Source organism: Scomber japonicus, chromosome 20 (genome assembly GCF_027409825.1).
Source record: "Scomber japonicus isolate fScoJap1 chromosome 20, fScoJap1.pri, whole genome shotgun sequence".
Lineage (NCBI taxonomy): Eukaryota > Metazoa > Chordata > Actinopteri > Scombriformes > Scombridae > Scomber > Scomber japonicus.
The window spans coordinates 21,869,986-21,889,665 of record NC_070597.1 but is presented as its reverse complement, the minus strand read 5'-3'; the positions used below and the strand labels follow the sequence as shown (position 1 = coordinate 21,889,665).

Here is a 19,680-nt window from a genome sequence, read left to right as displayed (position 1 = left end):
TCAATAGTGAAACAAACCATGGGCAATGTTGTCATGTTTCTGAGCTGAAAATGACTGTAAGATAATTTGATTAATGTTTTAGCATTTTGAAATGACAGCCTTCAATTTAGTTATGTAAGAATTTACGGAAAAAACATTACAAATTTCACTTTTGTGTGTTTTTATTTCACAGTGGAGGTGCAAGATCTGATGGAAGAGTGTCTGAAGCATCTGCAGATCAACAGAACACTGCCATTCACATCATGAGGCATCTATTTTAATTCTTTTTAAAATTATTTTGTTGATCTTTTCTTTCTAAGAATTGCATGGTGAAGGATGGACATATGAACCCTTGGTTTCTCAAGCAGTGGGTGAATAAAACTGCTTTCCACGCCCAGATGTTAACCCATCAGGCTCGTCAGGAGTGGACAGGCATGTCCAGAGCCATGCAAGCTCAACTGTCTTCTGTAAGCACTACCTAGAATCTGTGTGACCTCCAACCATGACATGATTACGCTGTATTGTTGTCTTTGCAATGAAGAGGACTTAGTGGTCTCTTTTCAGCCAGTTCAGTGTTTAATTGTGTGAGCATGATAGGGTGATTGCACTGGAAGTGAGGTGATTACTTGGGCAGTTGTGGGCCAACGTGGCATGTTTCATATCCAAATCTGACATACACAATCTACATTTGTAAAGCTATGGAAGACATGAGTTATGCGTTGTTGTGATTTACAGAAAAAAAGGTGTTTTTATAACATGATAAACAGCAGGGCTATGGCCACATTCTGACACTCCCCCACAGACACACACACCAGGAAGCCTCTTGTAGTACAACTGCTAGCTCAGTTACAACACAGAAACTTTTACAAAAGTCTATGAAAGCTTCTAGTCTCTATATAAAACTCCAGTGGGCTCTCTGTGTTTCCAGCGCTGACACATAGAGTCTGACAGCAGCGGCTCATGGCTGTTCAGTTTGCCTGCATTTCTTCTTTGTTGTCACCTACAACTGCCGTCCATCTGACTGTCACCAGTCTGTTCAGTGGATATTAGTGGTATCCTGGTAGTGGTGAGCCAAATTAGTTGGTAGTTACACAAGTGGAAAGGTGAAGTTATGTATAAACCGGATAGCACCCAGAGAAATGCAGACTTCTGCTGCACAAGCCTCTAAATGTCTTATTATAGAAGACATGTTTAATCTGTATCTGGGTCTAAATAGACACACTGATCGACACATACATTATACATGTACAGATAAATATACTTGAACTTAGTTCAAGTACATTTATACCATACAAGAAAAAGGAAGGGAAAGAATAGGGCATTTAGAAACATTTTTGCTACTGTCAGGAACTACAGCACCTTTCAAATTCAGAAATCAGGCACATGCATCCCATCACTGTCTATTAAGATGTGTTTGAACTGCAGGGAGGGACAGTAACAGTTGAGAAATAACTCTTCATTAGATAACAATTCAAGAAATAAAATGAATAACTAATAAAACAATTGTTGTTTTGGGCTTTGAAGTGACACACAATCACTGTGTAGACATGGTAAATAAGCTTATCAACACAGGAGGCATTTTTCAATTGCCAGACGAAACAGGTACGCATTTAACTGATAGAACATATAATCTTTATGATAAATACAACTTATGAAAACTAATTATAGCAATATAGTTTTCCTTGTTGAAGAGATAGTTGTGTTCTTTTGTATTCTCCCAGATGGGTTCATAAAGAGAGCAGCGTTCCATGATCAGATGCTAGTTCCCCAGGCTGGTCTGAGTGGATTATAAAATTGGGATAAGGCCATAGTCTCACCTGTATACAGTAGATCAGACAGAATCTCCTGCCCAACTGACACTGCTCTCTGCAGTACCAAGGTTTAACCACTAGATGTCAGCAGCACACAACACAGCACTGTTATGGGCATGGATGGGAATTCTGACCAGTATCTATCTATCTAATCTTAACCTAAACCTAACTGTTCCACCATTATACAGTACCTTAACTTAACTACTGCAAGGCTTTTACCTAAAAAATGCAACTTTTAATTTTATGACTAAACCAACCTTCCAGTTGGCAAACCAGTCGTTATGTTCCTGCACATGATTCTGGTGGGATTGATACTTTAGTGTCCAGGTGTGATATTTTTACAGAATGGATGCCTTTTTTTCTGATAACACAAACTACAAAAACACCCCAAATTGCCAGACAAATCAATAACCACCAGTGTAAAAAGTTGACATTTTGGTTAAATTAAGATGTGTATGTATATTTGTTGTCTTGATACCCATCTTACCTGGCACTCTCAAAAGTAGCAGATGAAGTCTTTCCAATGGCTCCAAATCCAACCCCCACAGCCAAGCCCTCTGCAAACAAAAAAAAACACAGACAGCTGAGTCTTTTTGTGCATTAGCACTGTATCTTATTACTGGACACAACTGACAGGAAGATCTACAGAAAAAAAGAACTTACTAGGCCTGGAACAAACTGATTTTACAGAACATCGTAATTTTCTTACAGAAACAATCTTTGGGGATCAACTGCATTATTTTATTTGAGTGTACCTTCAAAAGTCAGGTTTTTACTGATACTTCTCTCCCTAAGTGCACATACTGCCCTGAGAACGTAGGATTAGAACTTAAGTAGAACTTAGGTAGAAGGTAGACTGCCGAGTGAGACATATTTGCTGAAATACTGATCCCTCACCAAGAGTAAATATTAGAAATGATATGTCTTACTTGTTTTCTGTAATGGGTTGGGAATTAGAGCAAATTGTCAACTCAAGATTTTGTACATTTTGTGAGGCTTCTTCTACAACTGCATGAAGTAGTAAGACAGGATAGCTGCATCAAGACACTTGTGACAACTGTCTCTGTTTCCTCTCCACATGATCTGTGCTCTCTGTGCCGCATCTCAGTCCCATTTGTCTCATTTGTTATGGATGTCATGCAAACTTAAAGTACGCACCATTCATACTGAAAGGGAAAAGGTCAAAGATCATGCTGTATTTATGAGTGCATTCGTGTGTTTGAGAAGTATGTGCGTGAGTGTGCTTGTGTGCATGTGCAGTCAGATCGACAGGCCGTTTTTCATTTTATACCAAAAGGGCAAGAGGAGCAGTATTACGCATACTCCAAATGCTGATAAGCAGTTACATCCTGTCATGTCATTAACAGCTAGGTGATTACATTGCTAAAGCAGTATGAGTAATGAGTAAATTGTGCCCTCAGATAGTTGAGTGGTTTAGTCACCAGCCTCTGCAATCGCACATCCAGTCCCAAAACATAAAGTGGGTAAACAGGGACTCTTCCCCCATTAGTCAAATATTTTTGACCTGAGAGCTTACCTTGAGTTTTATGGTTTCATCCAATTAGTATGCTGACATAGCATGCTACTGCTTGTTGGCATGTGAACACACATTATCAAAGCTGTAGAGCTAAGCTTGAAATGTTCTACTGAGAGAGGGCCACAGAAGACAAACCCTGTAATTTTTTGCTAGACTCATGGTAACAATCTAATAAAAGCAAAGCATTAAGGTGCTTCAAAACAGTAAGCAGTTAAATCTGTGTGATGCAACTGTCGCACAGCAGCTACTGGCCAAGTCTATGAAAACCCACCATTTTCCATACAGTGAATTTACTGTGTCCGATTTATGGCATCATATAATATTTCAGATAGTGCAACAATGAGCAATATGGTCTAATAATAGATACCATACCATTCAATACCATAAGCATTCATTGGACCATTGGAAGAGCTAACTTTGAAGCTGATGTCGCTCAAAACTATTTGCTTTTAAAGTGTCGTAAAACTCAGACACCATAAAAATCAGATCATACTTAAAGAAATAATTTTGGGAAATATCATTATTCATGCTCTTGTGGAGACTTATGAGAAGATCAGTAGCAATCTCATGCCTGTGAGTCTTGTCATTAACGTGAGGTTGCCAAGCAACCAGCAGAAACTCTAGGAAGTAGCTGTGCCCGGGCCAAGAAATAGCCCTACACATAACCTCTGTAAATCCACAATGTGTCATTTTCACACTTTTTGGTTTTTGTAAGGATTTACACAGGATGTGAGAGTTATTGCTTTACAACTGTTATGTGGCACGGCAGGTTTACAATGCTTTGTCCTTCTCCATGTGTTGAAGCAGTGTGAATTGGGCTGTAGCAAAAACGATAGAGTTTGGAAAAAGTGTCTCTGCTCCAACTTGAGCTTAAGTTTGTTAGCATGCTTGGCCACCTCTCCACTACCTACATTAATAACCACATAAGGCCAAGGCCAAGAAATACATCATTAACTACCTACGTTCATTTGAAATTACGCAAAAAAAGCCCTGTTCACAACTAACATGTCCACTTTTTAGTATTCCCTCATTGTAAGCTGATCCTAGATGCTATCAGAGAGCTCCGTCCTGCTGTTAACTGGAAAAACTTTACAATCCAGCAACACATCTACCTTGTTTTGTCGGCATCATTCTGCTGGTATTTACAATTTTTTGGCATATGAAACTCTATCTTTAAAAATGCACCATATGAAAATCAAGGGCTATTTACAGGCTGATTGCAACAGACTTTTCTTTACTCTGTTGACTCTCTTTACAGTTATCTGAAGGTGGCAGGTATCTTTTCTATCTGCAGTCTCCAATGGAAGGGATGATGTCATTGTTCATCACAATAACACATGCCAGATCTGCTGGTTAAAGTCTGTGCGACCAGCATAGGGTGCTGCAAGATAACCACACAAATCTCTGTGCCTATGTGCAGATCAAATCTGTCAGTTATCATTGAATATTCTGTTTGTAACACAAATCAACAGGCATGTTGGACACCCTCACAGTGAACAACTCACACAGTCACATTAAGAATTGTAGTTGAATTAAACCATCTCTCTGCTAATAACTCCCTCAGGACTATTTGTATGAGCCTGACCTAAGTGTTGCCTGCAGCTCTGCATTTTTAATTACAGCTCAGGTAGACAACAACAATGATGATGAGACAGTTCAGGAATACATATATATTGGAGTTCCCAGAAGCAAACGTGTAATTAAAAAACAAAAAATTAAATATATGTGTGGATCATTTCCAGGATAATATTGGGGATGCAATATGAAGATTAGAAAGGAAAATATTTTGTTCCTAGATTGTCAACTGGTATTTTTGTATGAAAAAATGCAAATCGAACTTGTAAAATATTAGTCCACATTTAATTATACTTTACTTTCATTTTATATATGGCAATGTGATTGATGGTATGTAACTTCAGATGTTTATTGTATTGATGATTGTGGTGGAGCGTATAATCGATAACCATTATGTACCATTTTGTATTATTGTGTCCAGAAAAACTAATTTATCTTAAAAAGCATATTTTAGGAAGATCATTAGATCTACTCGACAAGATTTATACTATTAAATTAATTTAGGACTTTGACTCAGATATTAAACAGTTTATAAAATTGTATTTGTTTATGTATCCCAGTTGTTTATGGAGAGTTTTCTTGTTGGTACAGAGGGTGGAACAGGACTTTCATTTATTTATATAAATTTGTCTTTAAAGCATATTATCGAATCATTTTCCTTAACTTTAGAGTTTGTTCTAAGGGCATCATTATTAATTGGAATCAATTGGTGGTGTTTGTGTTCTCGCTCTGTTAGGGTTCGTTTGGGTCATCTGGGTCTACCTTGGATTTGGTCTCTCTTTTTGAAAATGTATTTATGTGGATTGGGTTGGAGTAGATTTTCCACAGCACTGTGTCGGATTGGGTTCATGATTTTAGCCTTTGAAGACATCTAATGTGAATAAACCTTTTCTTATTGTGATGTGATTAGTGTGTAGCCTGTTCTCAGGTGACTCTTGAAAAAGTATCTCAAAGCAACATTTGTTAAGGATTCCAAACAAGTCTTGAAATGTTGAAAGCACAAGCATCAAGAGTCTCAAGAAATACAAGCATCACTAGCAGAGAAAGTGGTTTAGACGATTCTTGATAACGTTGCTGTGTAAGTGTTTAATTCTGTGGTGAGAGGTGAGAGATGTTTCATATCACCACATTTGTTTTTGTTTTTTTCCTTTTTTTAGAGCCAGGAGAAAACTTGGTTTTATGTATGTGTTTCTGCCTCTGTGCAATTCTGTGTGTGTGTGTGTGTGTGTGTGTGTGTGTGTGTGTGTGCCTGCCTGTGTGTGCTCTGCAGCTGGTCCTATCCAATTCCTGCTAAATGTTCTATGCTCTTTTAAGCGAGTCTGACGATACTGCTGCTGACAGCCCATTGTCACAGCAGCCACTCATTTCCATCTTACTTTTAATCTTGTCTCCTCACTCGTCTACACTGAGCCTGCCATTACTGCGCCTCCTCTTTCTCTGCTCCCTCTCCTTTCTTTACTACTGCAGGACTACGAGGCTTTGCATTAATTTGTTTCATCTGTTTTGTGGTATGGCATTTCTTCACAACAAAATGCATCAAAGTCTCCTCTCATCTCCCTTTATGCTGTTCCTTCTTCATTCTCCACGTATCAAGGACACAACGGTGACAACATGTACTATAATCTACTGTATCACAAAATACTAATTACCTAACAAAACCATGACTACGTCTCCTAGAATACTAAGCATCTACAGAAACTTAATTAGAGGTCACTTATTCGCATTGAAGAAAAGAATAACCTACAATGATTGTTTCTGTTTCAGCCCTGTTGGAAAATCTGCTGTTAAAAGGTTCAAGGTTTCTTTATTCGTACCTCAAGGGTAAATTTGTCATGAGAGACAAGAGATTCAGCATTAAAACATTAAATAGACGGCATCACCATGGTAAATATTCAAAAGACAAATGCATTAAAACAAATATAATAGTATCAAAAATAATGTCCAAGTATAAAAACTCCTGAGAAGGTCATGACAAAGTACTTCTACATACACACACTCACCCACTCACTATGTTTTTTTCAGAGATCAAACAATGACACAAAGGAAAAAGACTAAATGGATTCAATAAAAGCCCGATAGATGAGGGTCATCATGGTTTTATCAATGTCATAACAAATGCTGATGTCCCTTTTTAAACACTGCCTCACAATTTTTCTCAAACATCGATTTAGAGTCTATGATTGTCCCAAGATACTTGTAGCTTTCTACACAGTCAACTGCTTTCTCCTTCATGATTGTACTGTCATGGATTTGAGTTCTAAAATCTATGATCATATCCATTGTCTTGGATATATTTAGCTCCAAGAAATATTTGTGCCATTAGGTGACAAACTCATCAATGACAGGGCCATGCCTAGACTTGTCACGTAACAGATTCGCAAATGACTGAATCCTCCCCAGATTTCAATATGGTCCTTTGGCACATGTTTGTGTACAGAATATACAGTAATGGTTTTTATGTACATATTTTATCAAATTTTAATAGGAGGCCCACCTGTATTCTGATTTGCTCCTGTTTAAGTTTGCTGCTGATGCTGTTTTGCATCAATGCAAACTCAAACTGTTTCCATGTCCATCTCTTGTCTTGATTCATTCAGCAGCATTCATTCAATCAGTACAATAGCAGTCATCTCTCTCTTTGGAACAGAAATTTGTTCTCATCTAACCAATACATTTCAATTGCTTCTACTTTGCTGTTTTTTCTTTCAGCGTTAAACTGAACACTTTGTGCGCAAATGTTTTAGAAAGCCTTCCAACTGCTCAAAGGGCATACTTCTTCACTTTCCTAATAGGCCTTTAAATCTAAAACATTTGCGGAAAGTGTTGAGTTTTACTGAGTGTAACGATCAAAAGAACAGCAAAGTAGAATCAACTGGATCTGCTGAGTGACAACAATGGCTCTGTTGTCTTGTTAATTAGTTCTGTGGAAATCTAGCAAGAAAACAAATGGAGGAGGTCTTGAGGTTGCATAAACAGCAAACAACATTCCATCAGTCTGACGTGAAGAACAGAGAAAACAACATTTTGTTATACTCAATCTGTGGAACATCTGACCAGTTTTTAGCCAGGCTCGGAGTGTGGGTGCAAGGATGTCAATGCTGGTCTGTTGGTTGGTCTACTACTTTGGTTCAGACTGAGATATCTCAACAACTATTGTACGTATGCATTGTCAAGAAATTCTGTACAGACATTCATGGTCCACAGATGATCATATCATACTGATGTCAGTGACCACAAGGAGACACAAGGAGACAGACATTATACATTAAGTTTAATGTCTTGATAACAATGGGATGGCAGCATTGGTGTCTCCACCAAGATGAACTGTAATAATTTTGGGGATCCCTTAGCTTTGTGTTTAGTGCCTGTTATCAAATGTCACCATGCTAACTAACATGCTAAAATAAAATGGTGAACATGGTAAACAACAAATCATTGTAAGCATGTTAGCTGGTGTTAGCTGGTGTTAGCTTTTAGTTGAAAGCACAGCTTTAGTACTGTACAGCCTGGAAAAGCTGACAGCATTGCCTCTTTTGGTATATATGGTACTTCTGCAAAAATGTTCATAAAAATGTTGCGGTTATGTAATCTTAACATGTTTGATAGAGACCCTGAGTGTAGGAAAGTCAGCTTGCTGAAAATCAGTAAAATCTGAAAAATGGCGTAGTTAAATTTTCTTGGTTTCTAGTGTTTTGTAATAATCTTTTACAGTCTTTTCAGTAAAATTCTAATGTTCTGGTTTGCCTCTGAGTTTGCTCAGACCGGCTGCTAGTAGTGGCTGTCATTGGTCCATCTGTCACGCTAACAGGGATCAACTCTGATGGTAGGGGAGAACACGGCCATTAATCTCCTGCTAAGTTTGATAAACCGCTGCCAACTCCTCTCACAGCTCCTGTTTCTGCAGTGTCATGGAGCATTCAGAGCCCTTTTGAACATCAGTACACGTTAATATGATATATAGCTCCTGTTTTTGTTGTTTAACAGGGTTAGCATGGTGTTCTCTCAGCACTACAAATTAATGTTTTGTATCTGTATTAAAGTTGAACCAAGATGGCTACATGAAATATACCTCTTTTATCAGCCTCTGAATCACAAAATAGGGTTATCACAAAGTCAAGCCACTAAGAGAAAGGATCCTGTGTAGCTCATGTTCAATTACATGATTACTGGTGAAAAAGCACTTCAAAGAAGCCAGAATACAGCAGAATGGACCATTATCATAAAAAGAACTCAGAACAAAGTGAGCATGAATAACATATTTTCTTAATTTGCTTATGATACAGCATGGTTCTTTATAGACAAGTCTAGACACCAGTGCTTATACAGTATGCACACGCACACATACACAGTCGTGTATCACCTGAGCGGACGTTATGTTGACTTCGTTTCACATCCTAGAGACTTGCTGTCTTCACCCTAAAAATACAATGATTGACATTATGGACTTGGATTGGACCTTTTGTCCCCACAGTGTAGGTGAGTCCCCAGATGTCATTAACTCTTCACAACATGTGAAATACCTGGTAGACACACACACACACACACACACACACACACACACACACACACACACACACACACTCTGACATGCACACATACACAGACAACCATTTCTTTCTCTGCAAGCAGAATTAGCATGTTGTCTTTTTCACTTATGGGGCATTTCCACTGCAGGAACTTAATCTAGTTCCTGTAGGAGAGTATCTTCAGGGGGAGTATTTTCTAAAGGTACAGGAACTTTTGAGTCAGAGTTTGTAGGATTGACCATTGCGGATTGGTCAAACATAGAAAGCAAGGACGTACTTAAGTATCAATAATAGGAAAAGTGATGTTTCTTGTTGTTTATTACCATTTAAAGCTTAAGTTAGGCTGCGTTGAAAGAGTGAGTGAGTGGGGGTGCTTGAGCGAGATAATGTGAAAGAAGGCGGCAAAGTGAATGAGACAAATAAAACTCTCATTATTTCATAGTGTTTACATTCTGGAGAAGAAATAAATAGCCATCAAACACTAAACAGGTTGTTTACTTCGGAGAGAGGCTCTCCTCCTCTGCATTTCTGCTTTCATTCAACTCAAATACACCAGTCAAATATTAAGAAATGACTGTGGTGTTTCTCCATGAAAACTGAAAACTGCATTTTAAATGGTAGTTTTTATTTCTTCATTTGAAATTTGCATTTTTTTTAAATGACATAATCTACATATGTCTCTTCAGATCCAGGGGAACAGGAATTTTAAGTTCCTGAGATTCCTTCCTTTCATTCCACAATTTCTGGAACTACAGTATAGCTTTAGTTTTCCTGGCTCTGCCCACTGAGGTTACATGACTTTTTTCCCATCTCTTCAGTGACTTTGCTTCTAAAATAAATCACTAATCTATGAATCTGACATTGGATACTTAAATACACAGATATTCAAAAACTCACATATTATTCGGTTTGTCAATTAAGCAGCAGGCTTGGCATCCTGTGACTCTACATCTGACACCTGTTCCCTTGAGCTTGGCAGGGGTGATGGAAATGTCAGACAATTTCACTGAGTTCGTTCTCTCTTTCCAAGCAGGAACCACACACAGTCCACCACAGATAATGCATTATTAGGATCATCTGACCAGATATACAGTACCAGTCAAATGTTTGGACACACTTTCTCATTCAAATGAATGGGAAAATGTGTCCAAATTTCTAATTCACATTTAAATCACGACTTTATGAGTTGTTTTCTCAATTAATTTTTGTTTTTCTGGATGTAAGCTGAGACTGTGGGAGGTCTGTTTCATTAACAGCCTTGGTGGGTGTATCTCCACCTACAAATGCCTGCTTCTGTGAGTGAGTGTGTATGACTGAAGAGAATGTGTGTGAGATTACATGTACATAAGTGTGTTTGTACAGAAACTCATTTTGCACGCATATGTTGCAATCATGAGAAATTGAGTGTGTGCAGTGACCTCTATATGGTTTTACTTATAAATGAACTGACCTTTCACATGAAATCTGATATTTAGTGCGGTACTCCTTGGTAACGCAGCCACCACCATTTATCCTCTTCCTACACATTACAAGTGTATTCATTTGTATTGTATCCACATTTCTGGAGCAAACAATCATTCCACACTATGATAATTATGTTGCTGTTGCTGATTGAACAAATGGAAATCAATGGAGTATGACGCGGAAAATCATTCAAACAACTGAAACTGCATTTTCTCATTAATTATAGGGGCTATACTCTGATGTGAGCAAATTGTTAATTGCCCATAGCTTAATGATGAATTCTATATTTCCACAGTTAATCAGACTATCAGATGAATGTAGTGGAGTATAAGATGCAATAATTTACAAACAAACTCATACTTCAGAAAAACTTATATCACTTTGGTTGCCTGATTAGAAAGATAGAGCAAAGCCATCTGTTGCATATCTACACCAATATGTTATAACAAGTTTTAAACTATTTTACAATAACTATGGCTGAGTTTTAATTTGCTCTTGACACAATGTTTTATACTCCTAGTAATGCTGTATTACTACAAACAGTAAATAGTAAAATAGTGAAGTACAGGGTCCGACTTTGCAAGCAGAAAATCTACAGTCCAACAAGATCAACTTTTTGTTTTGTTTTTTCTGATTCGTGCATCCATCTGCACAGTTTATTTTTATTTAATTCATTACACCTTGTATATTCACATCACTCGCAAGTGACATTATCACTCGCAAGTTAAATAATCTAAATGTAACTTACAGCTACAGTAACAAACACTCAATTCATTAAATTCATTTTGCAAGTAATGAACAGAAAAGAATTTAAGCATTCCATTTTCCTTCACTTTCTTTCAAACAAAGCTTTTAAATTGTAAGGTTGCAGCTGTGAAGTAATTAGCAATTGTGTTGCATTTCTGCTCACAAGGGTGATGTTGCTAAATGGAGTAATACAATCAACAGTAAGATTAGCAATAAGCAGTCAAACTTTTCCAGAATTAGGTATATTATACGTCTTTTGAAGACAGTAATTCAGTGTTGTGGACTCTGCCTGTAGGGATGGCATTTTGTGTTTTATGGCAACAATATAGCAAATCCGTGTGGCTGTTTGGAGAGGTTTGCACATCACAACACTGTTGTGAAAATTGAGCTGCAGCAGTCATTGAGACTGAAACACCAGATGTATCACAGTGTCTTAAGTCCAATTTACAATTCTAAAGATGATTTGTGTTACCAATTTGACACACACTGTCTGAGTAGAAAGAGTTCCCAGCATGAACTCTCTGATATGACAAGGAAAAAAAAAACCCAAGAGCCTCTAAGCTAAATTGCAACTAAAAACTGTGAATTTCTAACTAAATGGGTGTTAATTGTGTTGGTACTCTTGCTGCCAGCTTCTAGAAATGTCAACAATAACTGTTAATTGCCTCCCTGTTGTTTGTCACATGAATTTGCCATGTTTATTTCCTGAGTCACATATTTAGTTTCGAGCTGTCACCAAATATTGAACACTGCTCCTCCTTGGGCGTCGCCTTTGATGTATGATTGACATGTCATTACTTTAATTAGCTCATTAGATTTGACAGAATAGTAACTTTCTGGCATGTGTAGTGTTCAATAATGCAAGGGCTGGTCCAGGACAACCTTAAATATTCAAATAACTTACTCAAAGCAAAGAGAGAAAAGTATTCACACTCACATTTCAGCCTGAACTCAAAACCAGACAATTTGGGCTGGACTTGGCACAATGCTTCTATTATTACCTTTTAGTGAAGCTCTGTATGAGGGAAGTTTTTTTAAATGGACTGTAAGTTGGTAGTGATACTATATTTGTACCTTGCTTTATACATTTCCCTCTTTCTGCCTCAAACATACTGTTCATGCAGTGAAATAAACACCTTGTTTTGTCATTCACAAGGTCATCGTGTTGAAGTGATTTAATGTATGATACATAACCTGGTCTCATTCCTCAGGTGCAATGTTTCTCTGCCTGCATTCAACTCAAACAATATTTCCATTTGTGTTGAATTAGTCAAGGCTGCTCTGGAATTAGATTACATTTTTCCTCAGCTCAGCTTGTTAGCTCAGAAAGCTCAAACAAACAGTTTATGAGATTCTTCTGTTGACTCCGGCGCTGTTGGCTGTTGTTGGCATGTAGCCATAGCAACTTTAGCCACATACCTTTGTTGCGTGTTCTTAAAGGTCAGTTGCAATATTTGTGCAATTTTCTTGATGACATTTATTTCTATTAGAAACACCATCACATGACTGAACAAAACAAGTCGGAACAAACCCCAAACTTTGTATGAAATGCTATCTTTTGGAAGCCAATACATTCTTCAGCCCCTCCCTACCTGCAGAGGTAGGGAGGGGTAGGGAGGGTACCCAATACTTAGGAAACCATTAGCTTGAGTGACAAGCAAAATAGTTTATTTCTAAGACGCTAGCAACTCTGTGAGGCTGCAATTAGGTACAGCAGAGCTTTAAGCTAAATGCTAAAATGCCCACAATGACAAGCCAACATGCTGATGCTTGGCAGGGTCCAAGCTTGTTATTCAGCTTGTTAAAACGCTAACATTTGCTAATGCTTTGTTTGCTAATATTTTTTTGCACTAAACACAAAGCACAGCTGAGACTGATGGGATTAGTTTTGCAGGTACTTAAATATAAGCCAATCATTTGAACAAATGGATGATGGCAAAATAATGATGGCACTAGATGAAAAGTTAAAAGATTACCATTGTAGAAACAATTCATCATGAGGTGGGCATTAATGTGTGTCCATCTAGAACAGTAGATGTTGAAGTATTTTACTGGATAACTTGGAGCTGTTGGTGGTGCTAGAGGAAAAATCAAAGGATCTCCACAGTCATGCCATGGTTGTCTATACCACATTTCACAGCAGTACATCCGAGAGTTGTTTAGACATTTCAGTAAGTACCAAAGTGGATGACCGACCATGTGTCACACCACACTGACTGATGTGTTTGCTCGATGAGGTCGGCAATTTTTCTTTTCTTCCCTTTCAAACAACTGTCCATGTGCTGTGACGGTTTGATCTTTTTTATTTATCATGTTCTACTCCCAAATGATTGCTATCATTTTGCTACCACTCAGAAGATCCTGAAAGACACATAACTCGTCTTGTGGCCTTTCTTAGATGGCTCATGTTACTGAAGTCACAGCTTGTTTTGACACAGATATTCATGATGTCAAATCACCACCCATGAAGTTCATATGGAACTTATTTAACCACTGTTGTTACTCTCAGGGTTTAACAAATGGAATTTTACTCTCTGAATGGCAGCAATAGAGCAGCAGTGCATTCAAAAAATTCAATTTAACACAAACTTTCTGATCAAATGCTTTACTCATCATCCCAGTGGCTCGTTCTCACCTGGGATGTTGTGGATGGTGATGGCAAGAATGAGGAGAAGGATGCGCCGCCAACTGCTTCCTGTTTGCCCAACTCCTTCCTGTTGTTTATTTCCTGTTTCCTGTCCTTCTGAGCTGCCCAAATGAGGTCCTTTCCTCCTCTGGTAAACATCCCCATTCTCTATTTTATCTGCATAGGGGAGAAGAAGAACAAAGACAGTTATGACAACACTGTGCAACATTTGCACACAGATAAACAGGACATCAGATTAAACAGGCTAGTGATTGTAAAAGGAGACAAAAATGACTACTAGGCTACTTTTCCACAGTTTTTTAGTCAAGTTCGCTATCTGATTATGTAGCATTTTGTATTTATGTGTTGTAGTTGTAAGCTTTGAAAATAAGAGATAAGGTAAAGCATGAACCAGGAGTCCCTCTTATTTCACAAATTCATGGATAAATCCGGTGCCATTTTATTGGAGTGTCCTCGTTTTTTATTTTTAGATTACAGGCATTTGGTCCTATCTTTTTGCAACAGGTGTTCTGCAAATCTCAACCAACTTCAGTGCTGTTCTCTCAATTATTCAGGGAATAAAGATCCCTGGTGGCTTCTCGGTTAGAGAAGCAGACTTGTGTCTGGAAGCTGACTGGCTACCCCATAAATCTAGGTGGAGGAAGTAAAAAAGCAGCACTTATGGAAATGGAAATAAAAGTTAGAAAAACTGAAGTTCGATTTGCAGTTCTAACAGCACCTGAAATCCACTTTCTGATGGTTAAATCTTGGTAGCTTTTTCACCATCTGAAAGCTGGCTCTCCATTTCAACGCTGTTAGTGTTCAACTTGTTTTTCAGATTCTCAACTGTCACTCCTCAGCATCTTACTAATGACTACTTGTGTCTCTTTTTGTGTGTATGATCGAATGTAACATCACTGGAGAGACTGTGTGACAGTGTGTGCCGTTTTTCTCATTTGTACCATTCATTGCAACAGTACAACAAAGTCAAACAAAAAGAAACAAAGGATTCCTGAGGTGAGATTTGAGAGGCTGGGTAATGCAGCCAGACTATGACAGCCGGCTTTTGATGCTGCCAAAAGTGTTAAGAGTGTCTGTTTTCAACACATTTCCTTTGAACGCTTCTGAACACTTAATGGCCACTGTAGCTCAAGGGGAAGGGTGATAAATGTGTCAACATTCACAGCTCTTGCAGACGTAAATAATGGTCAGGGAATATTCTACTTTATACCCTGTTAGTATTCCATGTGATAACTTCAGCAGTTGGATGTGTTTGCAAAAAGAAGCTTTTAAGATGATCCAGAATTGCTTAAGAGCCAACGTGTCAAAAGGTGCATCCAATAAAGCATAACAACATTAGCATAATGTTTTTTATGCTAATCATTGGTTATAATGGCCTGAATATCATCAGGTACCATAAACAAAATCCTCAAATTTGTCAGTCAAGCATTAATCACTTGAGTTTCTTTTACACTACGAAAAAAGTCCTGTGAAGCACTGCACTCAGGAAAGAATTATCCACAAGATAGTTCAGTCAAAGAGGGGCTTGAAAGATAGATAGGTTTGTTACAGATTAAAGGAGACGCCTCTGCTTGCCGACTTAAGTCTGATTAGGGCGTCTGTCATCAAGTTTATATTCGCAGCCTGAGGGACGCAGGGCTACATTTCTCATCTGAAATGAAAAATGTCCTGAGTTTGGCCCGGTATCAATCCAATTATCAACACTGCAATTTCTGTTAATGTCATGAGAACAAAGCTAATGGCCCAAGACAATTTAATTAGCACAAACCCTCTGCTGGATGAACAGGCAATATTATATTTGCTTGACATAAAAAAAGGAAATAATGGAGATTCAGCCCAACAGGAGTGAACACGTCATGGCACGTCATGGCAATTAGCTATATCAATTGCCAGTGTTTCAATATTTTGATTTGGCCTTTTCAATTGATTTGACACATGAGCATTGTAATATAAGCTTCTGATATCCTGAAAAACCTATAGCTAGGATTTAATATGCCTTGCTACATTTCATGCAATTTTTAGTCTGGAGTGTGCCACCAAAGTTTTTATCATCGTTTAATTATAATAACTTGATAAATCAATACATTTATGCAATTATGAATTGACTAATAAAATTTTAATTTAAACCTGCTATGATTTCTCTGACCACTTGGGGGCAGTGGAAACAAGTTATAAGTACAGTATTGTAATCTGATGGGGCAATTGTGTTTTATTGGGAATGTTTTATTTCTTTGTATGGTCCTTTCCATAATGTTGTCAGACAAAATTATGTAACCTAAGCCTATCAGTAGGAAAAAAGAGGACTTTCAGTGGACGTACACTGATGGAGCGCTATTGGCCAGTTGCATTACATTTCAGCCTGTTTCACAGCAGTGTTTTCAGTACTAGACCTATTTCAAAAAATGTTGTCCCCATTAGTGACTTAAACACAAAATGATGGGAAAGTAGGTTCCAAGTTGAAACATATCAACTTTTTAATTTTTTTTTAATTTCACTATAGTTTTTATTGATTTTTCACATTTCATATGTGCATCCACTGATACACTCAACTTTTTTTTTTTAAGTTGACAAGACAAACAAGAGTATATAGCTTAATAGTTGCCTAATCCTTTGGTGCAACAAAATCATTAATTTTGAGTTTTTTTCTTCTGGCCTCCTTCTGTCCTTTCGGCTCTGTTTTGGTCTCCATCAACTCCTGAGAGAAATATCTGTCTCTTTTATTACTTAATGTTCGACCATGTTCACCAGCTAGTTGCAATCTTAGTTAGTCAGTGATTTGGTGCTGGCCTGGTTGTGTACAGTGGGTTTCTAGAGCAGTTTCACTGGGAACAGCTGCCTGCTGTGGCTGAAAAATATGTTAGCTGTGAGAGTGAAATAAAACACCAAAGTTGTGTAAAACCAAAACAATGAGCTGAAGAGTAATATGAATAATCAAAAAGAATACATTAAAAACATATTGCATTATATATTAACATAATATATGAGTAATCAGCTAATTTAATTAACTTTGAAAGAAATTGTCTTGTTTTGAACACTGACTTTTTCTAAAAAAAGAAAGAATTAAGGCTATTACATTTCAGTTCATTTTTTATTTTCTAATGTTTGCCTATATTCAGTGTCACTGTTCTTTTCTCTTTTATATTTATCATTTCCATCCTTGTGCGTTAATCTACAAGTCACTCACAACACAACTTCTGACTGGCCAGCTGTTGAGCTGTGATATCACACGATTCTCATGACCGGTTCTGCGCACTTTGGTATTTTTAAAGCATCAATGCAAAATTAATTAAAGTTGTGATTGCTTTTTTAAAATGCATCCATTTTATTAATCGACTATAATTAAACATTTATTAATCATCCCAGAGGCACACTGCAGACTCCATAATCTTTAGCCTTTACCTTCCTGCAACCCATCCATCCTAATCAACCTCTGCTTCCTTCTCTCTCTTCCCTCCCATCTATTTATCTCATCTCATATATATTCTCAAAGACAAGCAATTACCCTTGTGCATTCCAAGTGTCTGTTTTGCCATGTAGGTGGCTGTAAATTGGATATTATCTGGTGTGCAAAGGTCAAATGATCTGGACTATTGCTTGGGATGTTCAGTTAAACCTTCAGCCTGTAGATGTTTTTATAGTCTAAAAAAACTTGACAGAGTCAACTTCACTGTAACTGAACCCTGGAAACCAAATCATTTAACCACAGTTGGCTGTGTGCATACACCACAACTTTATCCTCCAGGTACAATCCCTGTTTCCCACGAACTACAAATCACAATATAGCACTTAAAATACACTTATAGCATACTGAATACACACAGTTTCAAGACACTGCTTAAACTACATGGAACATTCTCATGTACATTTTAATGATTAAATGAACTGCAACATGTACAGTGTTGACATAATATCAAACACATCTATCAACTGAATGCCACCCAACACAAATATCTCAACATCCATCCATTTTTTTAAATTTATGATGTTTTTCCATTGGATTATATATTAGGCTATATCTTAATATTTGTAAACCTTGCACACAAACCAGGGATGTTCCTACTAGCCCACAGCAGTGTAACGACAGAAAGATTTACATCTAATAATAAAAGATAAAATTATCTTAAAAACATTTAAATCCCAAAGAGAAGAAAAAGAAGAAAGACTGAACAATTAGCAGCACAGAGCATTAAAGTGCATTTGGAGAAAAAGTGCATGTCTCAGTTCAATGTTGACAGCTAATGCATGTCAAGGAGTGATCAGCACTGATGAGGAGGTTAGCGTGTGGGAGGATGAGGGTGGGGGCGTGTAGTCTATTAATGATCCTGACTGCTTGCGGGTAAAAACTATTTAGCATCGTACAGAATTTTATGGCAGGACAGAAAACATACTATGAGAAGGGTGGTGTGGATTCTTGATGATGTTGGAGGCTGCAAACTCAGCATTGATGGTAAATCTCCAGCAGGAAGGGGAGTGGGGTTAGCTGTCTCCACTATCCTGTTCAGACGATGTTGTTCAGATGCTTTACAGTTACTGAAGCAGGCAGTATGTTAGAATACTTTCAATGGTGCCTCTGTAGAAGGTGATGATGCTGAAATGGGTAGACTTGCCTTTTTTCCTGAGGGGATGGAGCCATTGTGATGTTGATTTGAGTATACAACTAACAAAAGCCTCAAAAATTAATAGAGAATTGGCCACCTCTCTTGCAGTTTCATTAAAAACACATTACTATATAATCCTCACTGGCAATAATTCTTGCTTAGCTTTTGTGCTGGATTGATTTTGACCTTGCAGCCTATGTACAATGCACAATATTATTTATAAATAAATCAGGGATGGCAATTAGCGTGGATGGAGTGTCACACCACGATGTCAACATTGCCATTTGAATTTCTTTATGATTAAATATGTAGCTCATAAGCGGTACTAGGACATAAAGCTTGGAGAGACTTTAAGTTGGCAAGGGAGGGGTTTGGGGGAGTAAGGTTGTGGTTTTCATTAAAATGAGAATAGCTGGATTCACCTTAAAGGTCAATCCACTTTAAGAGAGCCTGGTCAGGTTGTTGCTAACACACACATACAAAGGTACTAAGGCACACAGTTGACATAATGTGTAATAGTAAAAGGTACAGTTAGGAATGAGTCAGAACATCACTAGTACTAGAAAAATATTGTAATATAAACCATCAAAAACCTTTTTTCAAAGAGAAAAACATGAATAAAACCCTTTATCAGGATAATGCTTTGTTGAGTGTATGTGTTTGTGTGTATATGTAGGAATGCATACCGTAGTTATGTATGTGATGGCATCCATCTAATTACACACATTCTTCAAAGAGAAAGGGCATTGTCCAAGAGTTGCTATCATTTTGTTTGCAGTTATTGGCATTCAGTCAC

General features: G+C 37.7%; 1 protein-coding gene across 2 annotated transcripts in view; it reads right to left on the bottom strand.

Annotated features, from left to right (window-relative positions):
* Positions 1-19,680, bottom strand: part of LOC128381751 (zinc transporter ZIP11-like) — a 130,133-nt gene that overhangs the window by 3,346 nt on the left and 107,107 nt on the right. For both annotated transcript variants that reach the window (XM_053341786.1, XM_053341787.1), the window contains exons 6-7: positions 14,275-14,442; positions 2,278-2,347 (exon numbers count right to left, since the gene is read on the bottom strand). In XM_053341786.1, the coding sequence (XP_053197761.1) occupies positions 2,278-2,347; positions 14,275-14,442 (238 nt within the window). The remainder of the gene's footprint in view (positions 1-2,277; positions 2,348-14,274; positions 14,443-19,680) is intronic.